This window comes from Neltuma alba, unplaced genomic scaffold (assembly GCF_004799145.2).
Source record: "Neltuma alba isolate B1F8T4 unplaced genomic scaffold, ASM479914v2 tig00011015_pilon, whole genome shotgun sequence".
NCBI classification, from domain to species: domain Eukaryota; kingdom Viridiplantae; phylum Streptophyta; class Magnoliopsida; order Fabales; family Fabaceae; genus Neltuma; species Neltuma alba.
In genome coordinates this window covers 104430-125122 of record NW_021635768.1, presented here as the reverse complement: position 1 = coordinate 125122, position 20693 = coordinate 104430, and the positions used below count along the sequence as shown (strand labels likewise).

General features: G+C 35.2%; 4 protein-coding genes across 5 annotated transcripts in view; 1 reads left to right on the top strand and 3 right to left on the bottom strand.

Annotated features, from left to right (window-relative positions):
- Positions 1–5841, bottom strand: part of LOC114760739 (LOB domain-containing protein 41) — a 35832-nt gene extending 29991 nt beyond the window's left edge. The window contains exons 1-2 of the mRNA XM_028950032.1: positions 5813–5841; positions 5155–5361 (exon numbers count right to left, since the gene is read on the bottom strand). Of these exons, the coding sequence (XP_028805865.1) occupies positions 5155–5361; positions 5813–5841 (236 nt within the window). The remainder of the gene's footprint in view (positions 1–5154; positions 5362–5812) is intronic.
- A 1800-nt stretch (positions 5842–7641) lies between these two features.
- LOC114760736 (uncharacterized) lies at positions 7642–9029 on the top strand. The gene is made up of 4 exons (XM_028950029.1): positions 7642–8102; positions 8249–8352; positions 8449–8620; positions 8716–9029. The coding sequence occupies exons 1-4, from the start codon at positions 7935–7937 to the stop codon at positions 8944–8946; spliced, it is 675 nt and encodes a 224-aa protein (XP_028805862.1). The 5' UTR covers positions 7642–7934; the 3' UTR covers positions 8947–9029.
- Positions 9030–9206: 177 nt separating this feature from the next.
- Positions 9207–12064, bottom strand: LOC114760737 (30S ribosomal protein 3, chloroplastic). The gene is made up of 3 exons (XM_028950030.1): positions 11738–12064; positions 11061–11350; positions 9207–9462 (listed from the first exon to the last, which is right to left on the bottom strand). The coding sequence occupies exons 1-2, from the start codon at positions 11993–11995 to the stop codon at positions 11069–11071; spliced, it is 540 nt and encodes a 179-aa protein (XP_028805863.1). The 5' UTR covers positions 11996–12064; the 3' UTR covers positions 9207–9462; positions 11061–11068.
- A 630-nt stretch (positions 12065–12694) lies between these two features.
- On the bottom strand, positions 12695–20358 carry LOC114760735 (NADPH-dependent diflavin oxidoreductase 1). 2 transcript variants are annotated; one of them, XM_028950028.1, is made up of 13 exons: positions 19930–20004; positions 18979–19057; positions 18647–18724; positions 18409–18513; positions 18088–18179; positions 17688–17872; positions 16802–16899; positions 16153–16227; positions 15828–15938; positions 15171–15293; positions 14490–14609; positions 13430–13646; positions 12695–13313 (listed from the first exon to the last, which is right to left on the bottom strand). In XM_028950028.1, the coding sequence occupies exons 2-13, from the start codon at positions 18988–18990 to the stop codon at positions 12784–12786; spliced, it is 1746 nt and encodes a 581-aa protein (XP_028805861.1). In that variant the 5' UTR covers positions 18991–19057; positions 19930–20004; the 3' UTR covers positions 12695–12783. The 2 variants fall into 2 exon arrangements, with proteins under 2 accessions (XP_028805861.1, XP_028805860.1); XM_028950027.1 differs by lacking the exon at positions 18979–19057 and having other exon boundaries at positions 19930–20358.
- Between the last annotated feature and the right edge of the window lie 335 nt (positions 20359–20693).

Genomic DNA, 20693 nt, shown 5'->3' with positions numbered 1-20693 from the left:
TTATACATTTATACATAAAATATCTACTTAATTAATTTGGATAAGAAAACTAAATTACTTTGAATAAAAAAACTAGTTAAATTAATTATTTATAAAAATATATTAGTTTTTAAAAATATATTCTTAAATTGTAAATTAATCTTCACTTTATTTTATCATAACTCACTACTCAAATTCAATATTTGAAGCCTAATTTTAACATTTCAAATTAAGTTCAACTTATATTAATAATAATAGTTTTTGTTTTAAAAAAAAAAAGAATATGTAGGCGGGCTCGGGCTGCCATTTGGCTACTTCAGCCCGCACCGCTTTGGGCCTGCATCGCCGCGGGCTGGCCCGTATCCGCACCGCCAGCCCGCATTACCACCTCTAAATATAAGCGTAATGAAACTTTGAGAAACTCTCAGGAAGCAACATTTCTCCGAATACTTCATTTGCCACAGCAAATGTTAGTATGAATTTATATCTTTCTTTGTGCCATGCAATCCAATGAAGCACACTATTCATGAACAGACGTTTTTCACAATCATAGTTATCATGGTTATCGATGAGCTCACCCAGAGATGGAGGTGCGAGACGTTTCCATGACCATGTGACATATGAGAAAACCCAAACCATAACAAGTTAACAACTTTGCCTGTTTGAAAAAGGTATATAATCTTGAAATCATTGCTCCTACTATCAAAACCAAACCCCACGCGTTTGTCCATCTAAACATGGCTCCATGACTGTGGGAAGTGTTACATATTTTCGACTAGTCGGGTTCCATAGAGCAAAATCTCTATATAAAACATCAGAAAAACATACTAAACCGCCACTTGTACCAATCAATAATCTTTCTGTGAAGTCATCAAAAGGAGAAGGACATTCCACCGTGCGAATGAAATCGAATTGGTCATTATTCCAATGAAGCGAATATCTTTGTTTTTGGTCTTCATAGCTCATCTCACCAATGAGAAGGACCTGGTTTTCGGAATCAAAAGTTCGTCGTGAGCTGCGAGATATGAAATCTGAACGGGTGATGAGAGAATTCCAGTCTCTACAAACAAAGAAGCATTGAATTAGGGTTTGGACGTCGAGATTGAGTAGAATTTGTTCAACAAGGTTGAGAGGAATGAAAGGAATAACATTGCTATTTGTGTTTGTGGCGTTGTGGTGAGAGCTTTTTCGTTTGTCGGGTGACATTGCCGATTCGGGTTTGACGACAGCGGGCTGGGAAGGAGGGGACACTGACTTGCGCCCATAAATATCTATATATATAGCAATTTTTATTTAATATATTTGGATTGATATTCTAATTTTGTTTAAAATTAGGATAAACATGGAAAAGATAAATTAGGAATTCTTCATCATATGATAATAAATAGAAGTATCAAAATTTATAATTTAAAATCTTCACTATCTTGGATGAGATATATCACTATCAGCATCAAATTTGTTTTCGATGAACAAATTATTACAAAAATCTTGGATCAAAATTAAATACACCAAGAAAACCCAAATAAGAAACAACATTATTTCTTTCGAAATACACATTATAATGAGAAACAACAATAAATAAGAAAACCAATTACTTCCCCCCCACCTTCTCCTTTAGGCCACGGAACACAAAATCCCATACCACCTTTACTTGCTTCACCAGCATTTATTTTCTTTTGAATATTCACTAAATAGGAAAATTGCTGTCTCTCATTACAGGATTTATCACCCAAAATATCGAAGAACCAAGTCTTTAAGCAGATGCAACTCATCTTCATATATGTGCCATATATCCTCTAGTATGTACGCATAAATGCCTTTCATTCTGCACATAGATGAAGATAGGTTACGTAGAAACGGGTTATATCCGCTAAAGATAAGTTTGTACCAAAATCCTATGCTCATTTTGATTAACTATGCTCGTTTTGATTGGCATGTCTCTCAAATCTTCTGTTTAATGAGATTTTTCTTGAAGCCTCGTGTAACATCCCGAACACTAAACCTGGAGAAAATAGGCTATTAAAGAATTATGAGGTTCAAAGGAATTATTTTAAGGATTAGAGCCGCAAAATTACTTTATTGGTCAAGAATCCTATTTTTGGTAAAATTTTAAGGAGATTAAGAAGAAAAAAATAATTATTAAAAATTATTTAGTGCCTAAGAAAATTTGGGGAGACATTATGGAATATTTTTTTGAGTATTTAGAAAATTTAAGAAGAGGTTGAATTCTGGAGATAAGGGCCTATTTTCCTTAAAATTCAAAGAAAAATAGTTAAGAAGTCAATTTTGAGCCAAGATTTTTAGGATAAGTATTTTGTAAGGTGAAGAAGTTAATTAGGCAGAAAATCCTTACAAAGTATTAAGAATTAATTTATGGAATTAAGGGCTTTTTTTTAGAAAATTCAAGAAAAATAGTTAGGAATTGATGTTTGACCCGAAATGCTTCGAGAAATTATTTTATGGATTAAAGAAGTTAATGGAGAAGGAAAATTCACCCAGGACGTTGTGGAAAATTTTTTGAATTTATTCTATGATTTCAGAAATTTAGTGAAAGATGAAATTGAAAATAAGAAAGGTTAGAGCTATTCATCTGAAGCTCCATTCTCTCATTCATTTGGACTGGGACTGGAGAAATTAGAGAGACCGAGGGAGGCAAGAGGGAGCAAGGAAGAAGAAAAATTTAATCGGAGACCATTTTCTTTGCATACAACTGGCGATCTTGATCTAGGTAAGCGCTCCTAAGCACCATTCCACCCTTATTTTCTTCTGTGGATGCGTTTTTGGGTGAGATTTTAGAGGATGGAAATCTGTTTTAGAAAGAGAAGTTAAGGAACAAGGAAGTAATCGAACTAAGCTTGCTTTGCTCTGATTATTGTCGCTGGGTTCACTGATAAAAGGCTAGAAGAAGCATGTTTTCTTGGTTGCATGTCCCTCTCTGTGTCTCTATCTTGTGCGTCTGAAACAGGGGTTATTAACCCATCAAAGTTCTGTGAATGTAAATATATATATGTGTGTGTGTGTGTGACCGAAACTTGGGGTGTAGTACAGTGTGAGGATGGTGTTGCATGCGGAATATTGCCGTAAGAATGATGGGTTCGAATCTGTAGCTTCTCTTGCAGCAGTGCTCTGTTTGGTTTTCTCATGGAGATAATATAAAAGTACTTAAATGCTTAAGTATATAATGTATTTGTGTGCTGTGCGGATGTACGACTTTAAAAACTCTAAAGGATCATACTGTGAAAGCAGAAACGAATTTAGATTTTGTTGGCTGTCTATAAACACTGCATAATCGTTAAATGTTTAAATCATGCCTAAAGACTTCAAGATGAAGGTCTAAAGCGTGTTCTTGAAGCTAAAATTTTCTGTTGTTAGTATGGGATGCCATTTGAAATTTTGGAGCCACGTCTCAGAGAAGTTGTTGCTTTTAAAATAACCATAATGTACCCAAGTTATAAGGAATTGAAATAAAGTATATATGTGGCATCCAGAAGATACATAAAACGTGGTTGAAAGTTGAGTTCTTGAAGAGAATACTTTCTGGAAAATCTGGAAAAATAACTTTCAGATTTAACATGAAAGACTACCCGAATTTTGAAGGGAGCACAATGGTACCAAAAGCAAATGGACTTGCATTGTATACCATTGGTATGATGTATGGGGGGAAAAAATGCTTGCTAAAGTTGGATTTGGACTCCTGATTTTAAATCAGCTGGAAAAATTCACATTGAAATTGCAAAGCTATTAAAGTTTAGAGGAGGATTAACTGTTCAAATGAGACAATAGTTGAGTTGCTTAGGTGCTATGTAAATGGTTAATGATGGATGTCTAATAATTGGGAATTTTCATGACTTTAAGAAAGTTGATAGTCAAAACATAAAATATCAGGTCTTTCATTTAAACTCTAAAAATTATGGAAGTGATGTGCAAATAGAGGATTATGCGTATTTTAGCCTTCTTTTTATCCCTCTAAATTAGGAGCATTGGCATTAAAATATCAGCATACAATCAAAGTTGAGTTAGAAAACCAAGTATCTATTGCTACAAATGATGCACCAACTACTATTGCTATATATTGTAGTTTAGAATTTGAACCAATCTTTGAATTTAGGCTTCTTGCAATCCTATCTACTGGTGCTAACGAATACCAAAAACCCTTAAAAATTCATAAAAGAGAGGAAAAAACATTTATTAACAAAAGAAGGACCGCATTTTCATTATTATTAACAGGAGCTAACATTGTCTCGTTTCTCCAATAAACACAATAATAAGCAAAAACCAGGCCACTATGTCGAACTGTAGCTTCTCCTAAGAGTTTCGTTGTTCTTGGATGATACCTAACAACTTGTCGATTTTTGAGTTCTAGTATCATGTGTTGGTTCTTTTTGATGGCCAACACATCCCTTGGAACAGACTTTAGCGCCCAAGACAATATTCTTTGTAAATATTTGTCCATGAACCATGGACACCATATTGTTTCATAATCCACACCGACCAACAGACAATCCGACATGTATCTCTCGTTTCATGTACCACAACAAGCGAGTCCCCTGTTGGTACTATGTAAATACTCCTCTGATGATCTCGCAATACTCTCACAAAGAGATATTTCTCCGAACATCCCATTTGGCACATCAAATGTAAGTATGAATTCATCACATCCTTCTCTGTGCATGGCAAACCAATGAAATACACCATCCGTGAACATATATCTTCTTTTATAGAGGAAGATTTGGCAAGGAGCTCTGATATATTTCCACGACCATGTGACGTGTGAAAAAACCCAAATCATAGCAAGTTCAAGGATTTCATTTTGGACAGTGCATATAACCTGAAGATCATTGCTCCTACTGTCAAAACCACACCCTACACATGACTCTTCATAAAATCATTCCTTCGTGATTGTGGGAAGCTTTACATGTTTTGGAATAGTTGGATTCCATAGAGCAAAATTTTCATGTGAAATATCAGAAAAACATACTAACACATCGCTTGTACCTACCACTATTTTGTTATTGAAGCCATTAAAAGGAGGAGGACATTCCAATGTGTGAATCAAATCGAATTGATCATTATCCCAACGAAACGAATATCTTTTATGTAGGTCTCTGTAGTCTTCTCACCAATGAGAAGGACTAGATTTTTGGAATCAAAAGTTCGTTGTGAGTTGCGAGATACGAAATCTGGACCGGAGATGATGGAATTAGGGTTTGGGCGTCCAGGTTGAGCGGAAGTTGTTCAACAAGGTTGCGAGGAATAAAAGGAATAACTTTGCCATTTGTGGTTGTGGCGTTCTGGTGAGAGCTTTCTCGTTTCTTGGGGGACATGGCGGCCTGGGGTTTGACGACGGACTCGGAATGAGTGTACACTGACTTGCGTCTGTAACTATGGATACAAATTAATTTTGTTTAAAATTAGGATAAACATTAAAAAAAAAATAGGAATTTTTAATCATATCATATCACATGGTAATAGAGAGAAGTAGCGAAATTTATAATTTAGATTGAAAAAAATGAGACACTTGTTATAAATATGTAATTTTAAAAATTTATAATAACCAATGTGATCTTCAAAGTTTTCAATGAAACAGCTATTCAAATCCTAGTCACTATGTAGAGCAATTTTATTGCAGAATCTACATATCCATTGTCTTCAGTATATTGGAAGATATATCAGTATCAGCATCAAATTTGATTTCGGTGAACAAATTATTTAAAAAAAAAAAAGAAGAAGAAGAAGCTCGGATCAAAATTAAATACGCCAAGATTCTTTTTATTATTGAAGGCCACAGCCAAAATACACATTATAGTCAATCTAAACGGAAGTGTCACCAAACTCAATACCGACGGAGCCTTTGGTGGACATGCCGGCATATGGTGTGGAGGACTATTGAGGGACACAAAGGGAGAGTTCCTATCAGCTTTCATGCACCACGATCATCACGGAGACGACGTTACAGCAGAGCTGTGGGCGGTACTAATTGGACTGAAAATGGCTTGGGAACAACGCACACGCCGACTCGTGGTGGAATCAGATGCGGCTGAAGTGGTCATGCTAGTCTCGTCCGTGATCGACCAGCGTCATAGGGACTTCAACCTTGTTACAGAGATCAAGGCTCTGCTTGCTCGTGACTGGGTGGTGAGGATAGAGCACATAGCTAGAACAGCGAACTGTGCAGCTGATCTCTTGGCAAAACAAGCTCTGAACGTACCTGATGGACTTCATTACTTCTCCGTCGCAAGGCTTGCGGGAAGTCATGGCGAAGGATAGGCAATATATGTATTTGGACACTGGATAGATCCTAACCAGAGTTGGTTACTCGACTTTTATCAACCCAAAAAAAAAGAAAAAAAAAAGAAGAAGAATTACCCCCCTTCTCCATCACAAATTACCTTGCTTTCTCTGCATTTATTTTCTTCTGAATATTCAATAAATAGGAAAAATTGCTGTGTCTTATTACAAAATTTATTTTCCAAAGTCCAAGCCATCAAATGACTCAAACATTTAAGCGGGTACAACTCATCTTCATATATGTATAATATATTTTCTACTATGTACGAATGTTTTTCTTTTAATTAATTAGATGACCAACTCCTTCTTAACCTTAACCATTCAAACAATTTGATTTTATGTTATAAACTTCAATTATTATGAAAATATCTTGAACGAGTCATGAAGGTGGCGGTTTGCGCATCTTATTCGTTAAGAGGCTTGAACATCGCATTCAGTACTCTGCGTCATGAAATTAATTAATTTTATTTTCTATACTATCTCCATTCACATTTTTAATTAAAACATATTAACCCAGAAAAATAGTTACCTATGTAGTTAAAATTTCAACTTTTTCACCCTAATTTTGTCCCCTTTTTAATAATACTACTAATAATTAATTACTTGTTAGATAGGAGGGACGTGATTTTAATATATTTTTAGGAAGAATTTAGGTAAAAAGTCATGAATTGCTTCGGTAAAATGCCTTACATATTGAAACGTGAGATTTTACAAAATATGCCCATTCTTAAAATAAAAGCAGTGTCTTTTGCCCAAAGAATATATTTCCATTATTAAACCTTCAAAAGGAAGCATAAGTACAAGTCACAAGCCAATTTAAACAAACCACAAAAAGAAAAATATTGATATATTTATTTATCAATAGTTTTTAAAATTGTCAATAAATTTATTTTTACAACACTAACATCTCAAATTCCAAAGTGTACAATCTTATATATTAATATCATGAAGTATCGTCCTTTTCTCATAAAACAGTATCATGAATTATTATTATTATTTTGAATTTTTGTCTTACCTTATTATGTGAGCACAACTTTACTCACACATAAGGGTTCATAAGGACTAGTACTTCCTTGGATCAACTTATTTTAAGTGATTTTATATTATATGAAGTAAATATATAAAAAAGAGTTGCTTTTCATAAAGCATGAGAATACTTATTTTAAGTGTTGACCGGGTTAACTATTAATTTGATGTTGAATTTTTGTACATTCAGGCCAAGATCAAACCAAGCTGACATATAAGACCAAGTTAACTATTGAAAAAAGAAATAGCAAGTAGAATAACAGAATGAATTAACAAGATGGGGTCATCTAGAATTCCATTTTAATGACCTGCTTGACCTCTTCATACATTCATCGCCATCAAGAAACCCGAGACTCTAGAGTGTTTAATATAATTGACTTTTCAAAAGAAGTTACTATTAATTAACCTGGAATCAACTTGTATGAGAAAGAAGAAGGAATCAACCCATAAAAATGGAACACAAGCCGATTCAATACCAACAACACGTCAATCTTGAACTCCATTTAGGTGCTTCTATAAGATGTCTCTCTTTCATGGCAAAATTCTTCACCTCTGGTTCTCTTTCATGTGTATTGCTGTACAGCTTACAATATCACTGATAGAGCCAAATTTACAGAGTCTATATTGTGAAGTGAGAAAACATGGGTCTTCTGCGGAAAAGCTTGGATGCCAAGTTTAATGACATTAGTAAACAAGCTGTTTCAAGGAATGCCATCTTAAAGAACAAGTGTCAAGTACGAGGATCCTTTGCTCGCTCTGATGTCGTTCAATTCTTGAACCTGGGTTGCCATGCCAGGGCTCTCCTTCGAGTGAGCTTTCATAGTCCCTTCTCTTATTTACTCTTTTATAATATACAGACTCAATCTAATTCACTATGTATTTTTTGAACGGGTTAAGGTCCAATTTCGCCTTAGAATGTCTTCTTACATAACTGAATTTGAATTGTAATAAACAGGTGGAGCAATTAATAAGAGAGCAAAACATGGTGGATGTGTTTGTTATGATAGAAAACTACTGCAACTTTCTGAGAGGAAAAGCCAATCTTGTTGAAAAGAACAGGTTAGCTAGCTCTTTCATGTCCTTTCCTGTCTATATCTTTATTCTTGAACTATATTATTGAATTATATGCATTCCCAAATCAAATGTTTGAAATAGCGAGTGCCCTGAGGAGATCAAAGAAGCAATATCAAGCCTCATCTTTGCATCATCTAGATGTGGAGAATTTCCAGAGCTTCAAAAGATTCGAGAGATTTTCACTTTCAGATGTGGGAAAGAATTTGCTGCTCGTGCTGTGGAATTGCACCAAAATAACAGAGTGAACTTCAAGGTACTGATTATATCAAAGCAGATCATGCATCGCAAAATCTTCATTACATCCACAACAATAGTATTATGTTAACTTCCGTTATGCTTTTATTTCAGATGATACAGAAGCTTTCAGCTAGACGGCCAGCCTTGGAAATCAGGCTGAAAGTGCTGAAGGATATTGCTGCAGAAATTGGAGTTACTTTGCAATTGGACCAAGACTCTAGATTGCCATATGAGCACGAGGAAGAAGAGCAGGAAAGAAACAAGTCAAGCACGGGCAAATATCTTACGCCTACAGAAAACACCCAACAGTTTTCTGCATATGTAGCTCAGCATGAACATTAAACAGACGAGATTTTGCAGAGTATAAACGGTGGTTTTAGTATTGAAGAATTAGGAAAATCAAATTCGACTTGTTGAACCAAAACCCATGCCGGAATTGGTACATGCCATAGTGAAATTTAAACTAAAATTAAAACAATAAATTTCATTAGAATTAGGTGGAAAAGCAGCTGTTTCGATTAGTTTTAACTTGGCTTTAACGCTTTCGATGAGGTATAACAGTTGAGTTTCCCTCGTAGAGATGAAAGAGAGAAATCACATCATAATTTTCAACTGCTGAATCTCATTTAAAGCCAACCAAATAATCAGAGCTCAGAAAATACATGGTAGAACATAGGAAAGGGCAAAATAAGCGATGAGTTGGGCTCTACAGTAAGGTTCTGGATGAATAAGAAACAAAAGTCTGATGCAGCTGCAGAGAATCAACACTTCAGTGCCGAACTCATCTTACTTACCAATGTGACAATCCCCAAGATAGAATCTACAGAAGCCTCAATCTGACTGACAGCATTATGTGCCCTACAGAAGTGATGAGAAGACATATGAGAAGTACATATGAACTAAAAGATAAGGTCAGAATGTATCACACAAGCACAAAGACAAGCCAAAAAAATGTTGTAGTTCATTCAGATTAAATAATTTTCTTTTCCTTCTACTGGCCTCAATTACTTCTTTACTAGTATTTTTTGTTAGTGCAATCAGCTATCCTCTCTCCAGTTATCTTAGAAGCCATATTTCCTTTATATTGGCCTCGTGCATTTAAAATCCACCCATGAGAAGAATCAAATCCAAGTTAATAAAATAAGATATTTAACCCCTTTGGGTTCTCTACTTATTTTTTGTTGATCCACTTGCAACGTGAAACTTATAAATTGTGCTCGACACCAAAAGAACACATAAAAGTGAAAACCAACCGAGCCAGTTTTAAGCCAAGAACTGCTAATTTGCTTGATTATAGTTTGTGGAATGCTCAAAAGTCAAAACTCAAAACCATGATGAATTATGCAAAATGGAAAAATTTTCATGTATCCCTCAGAATGCCGATACAAGAAGTAATGTTACTGGGGGAAAAAAAAGGATATGACGAAGGCAGTCCTACTATCATATATGGTTCCACTTCAAGAATACCAGCGAAACAATTTATCTTCCCTTAGATTTCAGTCTTTGCTTCCTTTTTTTTTTTTTTTTAATAAGCGAATGTCACCCTTATACACTATAACCTTTTCCTTGCTAGGAAACAAGAAATGTTACACGTAGATCCAGCAGTTACTATAAGTTAAAAGAGAATTATCTAATAAACAAGTCACTACTCATTTGTGAACTCTAAGAAGACAGTCCACAGAGATCAGTAGGTTTTAAGTCAATCCTTACCCAACAGTGAGACCAAACAAAATGCTAAATCAAATGTAACAACAATTTTAATTTAGCCTAACAAATCTGTCTAACCCTCAGAAACCTTTATATTAGGCCCTTCATCTCCTTAATCCAAACTCTGTTTTGTCTTGCTAACTACCTATTTAAGAATATGTTATTGTGCTTTGCAGATGGTACACATTATTTTAAAACATATATACAAACGAACAACCACATAAATTCACCAATGGCCCTCAAAACTTGTGATCTCTATATGTACGTTATTTTTAGAGGACTTATCAGTCAGTGCCAAAGGGGAATACAGGACTAAACTCTCAATTAGAGTCAGTAAAATCTAATAGATTAAGAGGTGAAGTGACTACAAGACTATCCTAAAGCAATGACAAGTCTACCCTAATAAACCATCCAACAGTAACAATCCACAAAAGATAGTGCTGGATCTTCTAAATGAATTAGGAACTTGTCTTCTATACATGCGCGCACACACAGAGGACAGAGCCCTACAGCAATGCAATACAGCAACCATAACATTAAGGACAAGACTTTGATATAGTTTTTTGATAAGAGATTCTCCCATAACATATGGTTCGATTGTTTTTTAAAAAGTTCGTACACATATTTTCATCAAAGAACCTAGTAGTAAATAGATGTAAGAAACTAATGTTTTCTTTTCTTTTGTTCTTTTTATGCTGACAAGGAAACATACTTTTAAAGCAACATCAAATGCATTTGAAATATCGTACATTTAAGATTACACTAAGTTTCCACCACTCTGCTGCCACAAATTGATAATATCAGTAGCTTGGTTGAGAAGAATAATCATTTGCTTTTGAGATATCCAGGGCTTGCTCTCCAGTAACTCCTTGAGCTCTTCCCAAGCATCTTTCCTTGGCCAAAAGTAGTAAGGGCTCAGAGGAATAGTGCCATGCCCCGGAATCATTTGGTCGAGTGCAATGCCAATGTTTTTCTCCATCCAAATGAATTTCAAGACAAGCCTTGGACTGTCAATTGGCTTCACCACCACTCCAAGCTTCTAAAACATTAGCAACAGATAGCAGAATATGAGACACCACACTGTGATATGACAGAAGATCCAGTGCTTAATTAAAAGGTAAATCATGCTGTCCCTGGTTTTGAAATTTCAACGGCTCTTTCAATTTGTTTAATTTTAGAAGAATTGCCAGAAAGGAATGGAAGTCGATATTAAAAAAGTAGTACATTTTGGTACAATATCTCCAGCTATTTCTTGTTTGACAAAAAAAAGTCTTTTACACAAGTACATAGATAGGTATAATTTATAATGGTAGAGTAAAGTTAGTTATCCGTCAATCTATTCTTTAACACAAGGATAACAACATCAAACAAATACTTCGCAATTCCCTCAAATAAAAGAAAAATCCTTGGAACTCCCCAAACATACCTGAGTCGCAGGAGGGTTTTGAGCAGAGACACTATCCAACTCCGTGTTCTCATCCACAGACTCTTCAGCTGTAGCTGCAGCGGCAGAAAGCCTAAATTTTTGGGGTGCTGCATTAAGAACTGGATGTGAAGAGAATGACCTCGGCTTTGTGAAAACGCAAGGTTTGATGGATGTAACAGAGGGATTCGAAGATGAAAATGCAAGAGGCTTGAGAGAAGAAGAAGCATGAAGGTTCGGTTGGACCGCCATGGATAACATCTTCCAAGTTAACTGCTTGTGCTGTGGAACTGCGAGAGGCGAACTGAAGAAGATAAGGCAAAAGAAAGAATCGAGTTATATTTGCGCCAGCAGACAATACATAATTAAGATTTAAACGATTTTGATGAGTCTCCATTCTAATTTTATTTGACTATTTCAGTCCAAAAAATAATTTTATTTGACTATTTGACTAATCTCTCGTTAATTGCATTTATTTGTTTTGATAAAAATATTTTTAAATGTTAATTCAAATAACAAAATGTAATTTATCTTATACTTAATTTTATTTTTTTTAAAAGAAAAAAAAGACTTGACATGGGGCATAAGTCAATTGAAAAAAAGAACTAAACTTGATCTATTGTTTTTTCCCTTAATCAGATGTCTAAGCAAAAGCATAATGTTGAATTGTTGTTTTGAAAGATTTAATAGTAAATTTTAAAATTTAGCTGCAAGTATGACACTAGGGATAGTTTGGCTCTTTTAGGAGAATTAAAATTTAATTATCAAAATCTCTTCATGTCATTTTGATCAAGTTTAAAAGCTCAAGTGAAATTTCTCTTAACTATGATCTAACTTGGAAGTATGGACACACATATCCAAAGAATGGAGTGTGTAAACATTTGTCATCAATGCACAAACCAAGGTTCAATTGTCACCATTTAAAGGAAACGTATCTAATTAATTTCTGATTAAGAATCATCATATAAATTACCAAAAATTTATTATAAATGAATTACACAAAATTCAATCTGATAGAACCAGAAAGTGAAACAGATTTGGGTCTTCTTCTATGACCATGCCTCAATATGATATTTACCACTCTTTTCTAAAGCCCTAAACCACCTCAAAGCAACATCCTTTGAGACCCCACTTTCTTTAATTACAATTTCCTCCAAAGTTGATGATACATCTGCTGGCATTTTGGTTGAAGAACCTGCTATGTAAATAGCAGCTCCCTCAGCTAATAGATTCCAGATCCTTTGGCTCTGTTCTCGCATTTTATGCTGAACATAGACCTTTTGAGGTTGGTCCCTTGAAAAGGCGACATAGAAACCACCACCATTCGTTTCTGAAAGCACGCCATGGTTTTGTGAATGAGACAACCAGAAGTCTCGGTACAGGAAGTCGCCATCTTCGTTTCGACAACCAAAGAAGAAAATAATCGGTGCAGTTGAACTCTTTCTGCTTTGTAATGCTCTTTCCTCCACAAATCCACGAAATGGTGCGCAACCAGTTCCAGGTCCAATGAGTACCAGGGGAAGTGAAGGTGAGGGAGGAGGAAGAGAACCTTTATGAATCCAACCTGGTATATAGACGACTGCACAAAAGGAAAATAGTTAAGAACACAAGTAAACAGATGGCATCTTCACAAGAATAATCTGTATAGTGTGTTTTTTTTTTTCATTTTTTCTTTCCCCTTTTTTGTGCTTTTACCATCTGTAGGATCCAGTGAAGCTAGCCATGTGGAGCATAGGCCTTTCCTCTTCCTTTGGTAAGGTGTTGTCCAAGACACTACATTTACAGTCAAGTGCACTTGATTGGGATGAGCTGATTGGGAAGAAGATATAGAAAATGCTCTTGTTTTCAGTGGAGGAACTAATTGCACCAGCCACTCAAATGGCATTTGTACTGAAGGAAAATCCTCCAACACCTGCTTAGTTTCAAAGAAATACGAATATCAATTAAAACAAGATGATTCCATATAAAGGCAAAAAAACAAAAAAGAAAGAAAGATACTCAGAGACTGCTTAAAAGTGCTTATAAAAGGACTCCAACTTATCAAAATAAACAATTCAAGGCAATGAACCAAAAACATCCAATAAGTGGATGGTTCTAATTTCAGCTTTGAAATGTCAGCTTTTATCCTAGTAATAACCTCCTAAAATTATGAAACTTTTTAAGACATATATAAAACATAATTCAGACATTCAAATTGTTCATTCTTTTTTTTTTTTCCCCACAAAATTATTCTAGCAACAACAAGAATAACACTACCACAGGGTTGTTACGTGGTTGCACAACAAATTACAAGCACGTGGAACGAGACACTTCAGACTACATAGGGGGGGGGGGGAACTAAATTCGGGCTAAACCCCAGGAGGATAATAATATTTTTCAACACCACCCCCCCCCCCAACCCAAAAAATAAAAGGCACTGGAAAAATCGTAATCTTTTTTAAGATAATCATACAGCGACAGCCAAAGTAACACATGCCCCTATCATATGTGGTTACCAAGCACGACCAAAGTTTAAGAACCACCCAAGTCTTAATTATTCATTCAACAATTCTTCTACGTCCATCTGTAATTTTTGCTCCATTTAATATCAAAAGACAGCTCTTTAACATACCTTTATACCAAAAAAATATGGAGCAATGCAAAGATTTTTTTTGGGGGGGGGGGATCACATGAAATTTATAATTTAAAAAAGAAAAAACTGACACATAACGAAGACTCAATAGGAAAATCATGTGTCATGAGTTGTTCATTTTACCTCAAGGACAGTTCTCCGCTCCTTCTGGTTGTACTGATAGAGGTCTTCTCTTCCTTCAGGTGAAACAAAATACTGGAGTCGTTCCCTCTCATGTTCTGCCGTAGCAAAGAAACTCATGACCTTGAAATAACAAATGATTGATATGTAAGTACTTACTGCGGAAAGTTACGTACGTGTGCATGTAGAAAGCTTGATTTCACTAGGTTTATGAAGAAACAACAATGTAATCAAGAAAGCACCTGCTACTGTCATGCATCCTTTCCTACAAGTTCTTTAAATTTAAGAAAGCCTTATGCATCAGACTAAATTCCATGATGAATATACAATCATAAAGGTAAAACAGAAGTACCATGTCGCCGGAGGGAAAAAAGACATTCAACAACAGGGTATAATGGCTTCTTTGCAATATTAATACTAACATTTTAACAAAAATGTGAAGGCTTCTTTGTCAATCTAGATAGAAAAGTAAAGGCTACCAAGGGCATTCCATATCTCTTTCCTTTGCTTAAACATATTACTCTTTGTACATAACCCTGAATCCCGAAGCTACAATAAAGTAAAAATAATAATAAAATAGAGTCACAACTAGGCGAAGCGCAAAATGTTGAACTATATAGCATGGTGGGCAATGCTATCTAAATTGCCATTATAACGATGGTTAAAAAGCATAGTGGTTCTTGCCTCAAAGAAATATCGTCGAGGGGAAGCTGAAGATACGTCCATTGTCAATTCCACAAAAGTCTTCAACTTTATCGGGATCATAGAGGCATGTGCACCACAATTATTCATTTCTCTCGGACTGACCTGAAATTGATGAAATTGCTTATAAGAAAATAACAGAACAACGCATATTCACATAATTGTCACCAGACGTATGCAAAGAATTGAATTGTGTAGATATATCATAGAAAGAATGATTCAGGCCCCCTCTCCCCCCCCCCCCAAAAAAAAAAAAATAAAATAAAGAATGATGATTTTGTTGGAAAATGCCAATAAGCTGGAACTGGAAGCCAGTACAAAATTCAACACACTAAATTATTTTAACATTCCTGAAAAGAACAAATTTAAGATTAATTTTCAACTTTTACAAGGAGCTAAAAAAAATACTGATTTTTTCAGTTCATAAAACAGAATCATCAAATCAGTCACAGAAAAACCTAATAGCATTTTTTTAAAAAAGAAAAATCTATAGTGCAGCCATGAAAGTTCATTGTAGTTGAAGGATGCATGCATGGAAATGCTAGTACTAGTAGACAAGGGGCAACTTAGTGTGATATGTCCAAAAATATCATGTACAGAAGAATTACAATATTCTCAAAAATAACATAAAGCACTCACAGTAATAAATGAATCAGGATTTAATTTACAGCAACGTAGAAAAGCATCAACTGCAGCTGGATCTTGACTGGGGAGAATTTCAAGGACATCACCAATGTCATATTCAATAACCTAAGGAAAATCATAAAGACATCCTTTACTTCGAAAGAGGAAGCTGAATAACCTTGGAGGTATTATCATATGAAGTAAAATCAATTTGAAGTAGAAATAAACAAAAGATAGATAGATAAATAAATAAATAAATCATACATAAACGAGTTAAGAGAATCTGACTTACATGTTATACAAATATATACAACAAGTTTATAGAAAACAAAGAGCTTACATGTGAAAAAAATTCAAACTCAAAGTGACGGACATCTTTTCCACTGCTTGATTTGGTCAAAGGAAGATTCTTTACCTACACGATCAGAACTAGATATATGAAATAATGAAATAACAAACGAGATAAAGGATACATTGGCAAGCAATTTGAATATATATAGCAACTGAAAGACCCCAATGACATATATCTATCAGTATTAATATCTATCACTAAAGCTGAACCGCTTCACACAGGATTGGAAATCTTTCAGCAAATATTATTTCTTTCCATCAACAAATGACTTTTCCCTAAAACTAAAAGGTCAGATTCCTCTATTTTCCAAACAATAAAATGCACAACAGTGTCTTTAAAATGCACATAATTAGATTGCTTAGTATTCTAGGCATGGCCTTTCCAAAACCTTCGCTGCACTACTTACATTCCTCGCACTATTCTCTGGATACAGACAATTGTATATCAAACGTCTTGAACTTTAAAAGATCTCACGAACTAATCAATTTATAACATAAGTAGGATCATGCACTATATATGAAACAGATTGGACAATGCACAGTCACACAGCAACCTATATACTGATCACATCATTTTCCTTTAAGTAGAATACACAGCAACAATTCCAGCAAATCTATAATATTTTTTAATTCAATACCATCTTAAGAAAGCAGCCAGGCCTGTTTCTGTCAGGATGGGATGTGCCAGGATGCATTGAACGAGCACCTCCAATTTGAATCTCATTATACTTTAAATCTGGGGAAAAACCACAAGTATACGTTGGCAAATTTAATAAGTTCTACCAAAGTTCCATTACAAAGGGAACAAGAAAGGCATGGCTCGAAATAAACTCATCACAAGTGCATATCTGTTAACTAGGAGAGAAAGAAAAAGATAAAATGCTGCTACAAATCATATCACTCTAACAACCCAAGAGAAGTATCTCTGGTACAAGTAATTTACAAGAACTAATTACCTAATACTTCTGCATACAAGTATTTATAATATAGACCTGGATAACTAAAGAGCTAAATAACTCATAACAAAGACATGAACGCCACAGACAAACATGAGCAGAACTGAAACTACAACTGACGCAGATTTGGAAAAACTGAAGCATTAGTGGCTTTGAACACTACTTCATAACTTCCCCATTAAAATGGTTATGCTGAGGCCCAAGTAATTTTGGCCATTTGTTTCTCCTAGTGTAAGTTAGGAGAGGTTGCTGTACACATGATCTCTTATCAATCTCAAGCACACATAACCAGCTATTTAAACTAAAGAAAGGCACTTCAAGATAGCATCACTTTTCCTATAAAAGATGAAAATGCATCAGCAACAAATATACAAATGTGGATGGTAATGTATTGTCCAAAACAAAAACAGAAAACACATGATAGTGTAAAAGCTCATATGATAAGAGTTTATAAAATACTAACCAATGTTTCTTAGACTATCATGCCTTATCTTAAATGGTGCATCAAGGCAAAGCTTAATTATTAAGGGAACATTGCAAGTCAGCAAAAAATTTAATAACTTGTTACCTGAGGCAGTAGAAAATTGTGACTCCACAATGTCAGTGTTGTGATAAGTGATTTGGACTTTTGGCTGATCAATTAATGTTTCATTTGGAACAATGACATCAGCGCCGTTGGGGAAGAATTCAGGTTTTATTAAGCTTAGCACTTGCCATAGAGATAACATCCAAGGATCCAAAGCACCTTCGTAGCTGCAAATGAGTATACAGCTAGAAAAATAAATAATTCACTCATTTTTAAACTTTTTTTTTAAAAAAAAAAAAATAGAAATGATGACTAACATTCAAAAAGAATCATACAAGATCCAACTGGGGGTCAAGCTCCCTTTAGTCACAAGCACAAAGGTAATTGTTTCAACCAAATCATACAAAATATTCTGAATTGATGGCATATTAGAAAATCTTACCCTGAAGGGTGTTGATCATCTCCTAGACCTCTTTCCAAAATAGTTCTTCCACCAAGGTCCATTAATCTTTTGTCAAGCTTCTTTGCGACAAACTGAAATTTTGTGCACACATTTTTTCAGAAGATGAAAATTAAATATCAAAACATATCTACCAAGATTAATAACCATATTTTCATCAAATTCCAGTATGGAATTACTCAATTGAAGTGATTTTCACAGTCAAAAGATTTCTATTAAATATTATGTTTATATTTATCTGAGGGAAGGAACGCAATACTGTCCCAACAAAAACGTGGAGTATACTACAAACAATGTCCTTACATTGTATTTCAGATATCCTGAATCACCCAAACCAAATACAGCATAAGGAACGCCATTCAGCCAATGCTTGCTCAGGTTTTTCTGCAAAAGATACCTCCAAAAGACCTGCATATTAAGAAAAATAAACAAATAAACAAACAAGGAAAATAACCAACTGGGCAAATGAAAATTAATTCTCTCCTCCTTATCACTTCCATGCCACCAAACCACAAACAAATAAAAAATACTTTTAACTAACCTTCATGGAATCTGGTGTGTCCCCCTGGCCTGTCGTTGAAACCACAAAAATCACAGCCCCCTCCATCGGTAACAAGTTCTACAAACAAATATTTTTGGATAAAATATAATGTATTAAAAAGAGATAACCATATGAAAGAGAAAGAAGCTGCTCTCCTAAAGAAAATGAAATTAATGATAGAGAAATAGAGTCTTCAACATATAACATGCCATCCAATCCTTTTGGATAAACAAAAGGCAAGCCCTTAAAGATAATATAAGCTGAACACTAGTGAGAAGTCACAAACATAATCTGATCATATAAGATATCTTAAGGCAACAGAGCAGCCTTACAGATGCAGGCATTCCGCTCCAGCCAAATGCATCAAAGCATTGCTAAGAGAATAAAAGGCCTCGTGATCCTTTTTCCATCCTAAAAACAGGTCAAGGGAAACAGCTCTAATTGGTGCCAAACAGTTTATTCCATGAGAAAACGGTTACCCAAGAATCAAAATCAAAATAAATGAGCAAAATTTAGAGAACTATACATGCACATAGCGCAATATAAATATTTAGGGGATATGGAAGTATTAGGTGAGTGAATGTTAAATGTATGTCATTAGTATTAATTCTATTGAGTACCATGCAAGAAAACTGGCAGTCCCTAATCAGACCAAACAAAGGGGGAAAAAAAGATACACTATTCCCTCAAAATACATGAGCAAAGAACCAATGAGACAATAAACACAAGCTTGTGCCATGGTTCTCTATGAAAGGAGCCAAAGAAACCATTCGTTATGGTGGCTATTCCATTCCCATGATGCAATGAGAATAGCATAAACCCCACATTGCCACAAAATTTTGGCCTCCTCATAAATCAGACCAATATTGTTGATATTAATTTCATCGTGCACGATATGCATCGAATATAAAGGACCTGACAATCACAAAGAAAACCATTGAAGACGCTGAAATTTCAAAAGCTTGCGGTAATTAAGTTCAAGCCTTAACAACTAAGAATTTACACTTGAAGACGACAGTAGAAGCATTTTCTCCACCCCCACACCCAGACATTTTGACCTCACCCTGCCAAAGTTTTAACATCTATAGCATCTCGATCAACCATCATAACACATTTTCTCGGGCTATCACAGGAAAAAGGCCATATTGTATCCTCAGGCAGGCAAAGCTTTCGAATTTAGTGTTTCTTCACTACGTTGAGGCCTTGAGAGAAATTAAGAACAACAAAGCCACAACCGAAACTGCAATTTCGTCTATGGGATACAAATAGAGAAAGCAACTCACAGGATCATAGTCGTCCAAAGAATGAATCTTGACAGGGCAGCCTCTTCGTTCAGCTTCGCGACCAAGCCGCTCCGCTGCATCCAATGCATTTCCAGTCTGAGTAGCATACAGAATCAGCAGCTCCGACCTGTCTTCCATGACAAAGAAGCCTCCACACCCCAAAATAAACAAATAGAAAAGAAAAATGTATGTCTTGAACTATTGCAAACTTATTCAGAAGAGTCCAAAAAGTTTAGAATTCTATAGAAATGGCAAGGAACTGATATAGGAGCTGTATCTGAATAAATAAACCGGGATTGGAGGCAAAATGATATTCAAAGTGTGACTTGTGGAGACTGCCAAACGAGGAAATGAATAGCAGGGATTCGAAAGAGGTCAATCTGCAGGCTCCAGTGCGTGAGCCGCGAGAACGATGGACATCGAGGCCGCCCTCGCGGAATGAAAATAAATGGCGGCATCACCGAACTTTCCAAAGGAGATTTTAGATTTTTTCGATTTTTCAATTTTTCAAATCGGTCCCCAAACTTTTTATTTTTGTGATTATCACATCATAAAATGGTTCAATTAGCAACTTACTTCTTATTGTTCAATTCCGTTATAATTAGCTCCCGACGGTATCCAAATCAGCAGCAAACAGAATCAAGGCAAAAACGATGGGGCAAACTATTAAAACACAGCAGACACAGAATGAAACAAACAAAATTTTGCAGATTCATGAGAAATTGGAGTTTTTTGCGTTACAGTCTTATACAACGAGAGAGGGA